The following is a 4,082-nucleotide window of genomic DNA, read 5'->3' on the forward strand; positions in this document are numbered from 1 at the left end:
AAAAAAAAAAAAAAAAAAAATATATATATATATATATATATATATATTTATATATATGTTACATTATATTTTAAATGAAAATAAACCAGACATGTTTTAGTTCATTAAAAAGAAAAATTATATACATATATATATATATATATATATATATATATATTTATTTATTTATTTATTCATTTATTTATTCATTTAATTTTTTCCATGCTTACAGTTTACATACTATATTGATATATTCAGTTCAAGACTTACTTGTAATAGCAAATAAAAATAAATTTCATTTGATTATGTGTAAATTATGGAAAATAGTATACCATACAACTTATCTATAAAAAAAGGAAATATATTTTCATTGGAAGAAAATTATAATTTAAACTTGAATTCATTGAAAAATAATGACACATATCAAGTTAAATTAAGACACAAATATGTGCATGGATACCATTCGAAAAAAAACAATATCCTTAAATTTGTAGAGAACAAATTTATGTACCCAATAAAAAATTTAATAGTCATATATGATTTAATAAACAGGGACCAGTTAATTTTTTCTCATCACACTAACCAGGTAAAAAATTAAATAAATAAATAAATAAATAAATATATAAATATATAAAAATATATACATATATATATATATTTATGTATTTGTTTGTATTTTATTTATTGTTCTGCAAATTCTTAGGGTATCATATTTTACCTGAACATGAATAAATTTTTTCAAAAAAAAATTCTGAACTGTTCAGGAAAAAAATATATATAATTATAATAAAAATATATACACATATACATATACATATACATATACATACACATATATATATATATATATATATATATATTTTGACCTATTCAATGTTTGATTATAAATCATTTCAGGTATTTTTGATCAGATGTAAAGAAGAAGTCAGAACTGTTCTTAGTGCTGAGGAAGAGAAGAAAAAAATAAAAATATTTATATGGAACAAATTAAATTTAGAAATATTAAGTGAGATAAAAATAAAAAAGAAAAATTTCATCGACATAGATTATTTAAATGATAAGAATATTATATTACTTTGTAAGAACAATGACAAATTAATCCTTTGTAGAATTTCTTTAATATATAAAAATAAAGAAATAAGATTGAATAAAAAATGTGTCAGTATTATAAAATCCTTAAATGATTTTTATATACATGTAAAGACAGAAAAAAGAAAAGGAAAAGATCAAAATGATGAATATTTTAAAAAATCTAACATAGGGTTATCTATAGAAAAAAATGATCTTTCTAGAGAAAAAGGATCTATATATTGTATAAAAAATATTAAAAATATAAATAATAGATATGTTAAACAAAATAAAATATACTCAACTTTAAATCAAATGATGAAAAAAAAAATAAAAAGAAGAAGAAAAGAAAAATTATTAAAAAATGTGACATCATTAAAAAAAGGGACATCATTAAAAAATGGGACATCATTAAAAAATGGGACATCATTAAAAAATGGGACATCATTAAAAAATATGACATCATTAAAAAATATAACATTAGGTAATAATAATTTTTATTATTGTAAAAAAAATGAAGAAAGATTCTTATTAATAGACACATTAAAAAAAAAGAAATTATTCAAGAAATCAATTTTGAAAAAAATAAAAAATCAAAAGTGTCTTATAAATATGATACGTATAAAAAGTAAGGAATATCATCATTTTAATTTCTCTTCTTATTATATAAAATTTAGAAAACCCTTTTTGAATAAGAATAAATATTATAATAAATATGCATATAAAAATATAAAAATAGTAGTTGACATAAATGAAAATATATTGATATATAATGAACACTATATATTTGTATATATAATAAAAAATTACAACATTTATGAGAGATTAAAATATAAAAATTTTAAATGTCCTTTTTTTTCATCTGGTCATATGTTTTATTTAAGAAAAGACAATTTTTATTTTTTTTCCACATTTTGTTTTGAATTATTTATAAATAGTTTGATGTATAATCGTTGTAGGTGTTTGAAGAAATATAAGGATATATGTACGATCAAAAAGAATGAACAACACAAAATAGGTAAGAATTATTTTATAAATGATGAGGAAGATCATATGAGAAAAACAAAAATTTTGACAGATTCAAATGAATATAACAAAGATTATTTCAATATATTCAACAGTACCTTTAAATATGAAAACTACATAGAAGTTGAATATATAAACATGTCTTCACATAATAATAACAAAAAATATGATAATAATAATTACGATTTTTATTATAACAATGAACATTCTTATCAATGTCATCCTTTTTTTAACGTTCAAATAAATGTTGTAGAAATATTCAATTTTGTGTGCACCGAACAATCTGATGATATAAACATTATTTTTAAAATTAAAGATGAATATGGAAAGAAAAGACGTGATATTATAAATAGGACATATATTAAACAAAAAAAAAAAAAAAAAAAACTTATCATAAAAAAATATCTTGTTATAGGAACAAAAAACGGAATGATTATAATTAACGATTTTTTAAAACCTCATAAAATAATACATTTAGAAAAAATATGTAATGAACCCATCGTATCAATTTTTATCTTTGAAAATGATATGTTAATATTAAATCGTTCTGGTATTATATTTTTTATGAACGTTCATAATTTTGTTATATACACACATAGTGATATATTCTTTTCGAGGGAAGATAAAACAAAAAACTTATCATATGAAGAATGTAATAATAATATAGAAAAGAATATTATGTTTAGTTCTGAAGAGACAAACAAATGTATCAATGATAAAAAAAAAAAATTGGATGCTAAAAAAATGAATGATAAAAAAACATTTGGGGATCATAACAACATAAGATGTAATACTTTTAGTGGTGAACGATGTGTAAACCATAAATTCAATATGCATTATTGTTATAAAGAACCATATATAGCAGTCAAATTGAGAGACATAAATTCTTTTTGTCACTTGAATATGTATACAATATTGATAGGAACAACCTATAATGAAATAATAATATATAATTTATTATGTAAGCAGTTATGTTATATATATCAGAAGAATAATAAAAAAATTAGTTCATATAATATACATAATAATAATATTATTTATAGTATAGAAAATTGTTTATACAAAATGAACTTACAGAATTATGATACAAAAATATTATTATGCTTACCTGAAATTTATATTAGTTCATTTGTTTTTTATTCAGATGATCTTCTAATATGTGGCTCTTTTAAAGGGAACTTATATTTTATAGATATATGTAATAATAATAACATAAAAATAATAAATAGAATTAGAAAAGAACATTTCGTAGAAAAAAAAGGAATGAGGATACATAAAAAGAAGGAAGTTCTTTTTGTTTTTAAGAAAAAGATTGTAAATAATAAATATATAATAAATAATGACAAATGTAACAATAATATAAAAATATATAATGATCATGATATGAAAAAGAATAATAAAATAATAAGTATTCATTTAAATAAACAGAAAACTATATTAATATGTTCCTTTTCATATTGTATATACATATATAAATTAAATATATCAGGGAATCAAAAAATCGATTTAAGATGTATTTCTTATTTTTCTATAAAAAATATTATTCATATTCATGTTATAAAAAATATGGATAATTTATTTTATATTACTACAAGGGATGATCAAAATATAGGTTCCTATAATTATTATTTATGTTCAATGAACCCATGTAAAATAAAAACAAACAAAATGATTCCTCTATATTTTAATATATTATTTGAAAACACTTGGTTTTATGAATTCTATTACTACAATCATAAAGATGACAACCATTTTTTGTTTGTCCAAAATAATTGGCATGATGAAAAAGGGAGCAAATGTTTAATACTTTTATATGATTCTATTTTTATAATATATACATATTGTATAAATAAAAGTAGACAAAATATAGAGGATATCAATTATAAGGAGCATAATTTTATTAACGTCGTCAATAATTCGAATGTTTTTAGGAGAAATGATTCCATGGGTAGTGCTCAAGAAATTATAAAAAATGATGAAATTAATAAAACATATAAAAATAATAAAAA

General features: G+C 18.9%; 1 protein-coding gene across 1 annotated transcript; it reads left to right on the forward strand.

Moving 5' to 3' along the window:
• Positions 1 to 295: 295 nt before the first annotated feature.
• On the forward strand, positions 296 to 4,082 carry PGSY75_0216500 (hypothetical protein; the record flags this gene model as incomplete). The annotated part of the gene is made up of 2 exons (XM_018783829.1): positions 296 to 565; positions 877 to 4,082. Coding segments are annotated over 2 exons (3,476 nt in total), but the record flags the coding sequence as incomplete, so codon positions are not given.

Source organism: Plasmodium gaboni, chromosome 2, assembly GCF_001602025.1.
Source record: "Plasmodium gaboni strain SY75 chromosome 2, whole genome shotgun sequence".
In the NCBI taxonomy this organism is placed as follows: Eukaryota; Apicomplexa; class Aconoidasida; order Haemosporida; family Plasmodiidae; genus Plasmodium; species Plasmodium gaboni.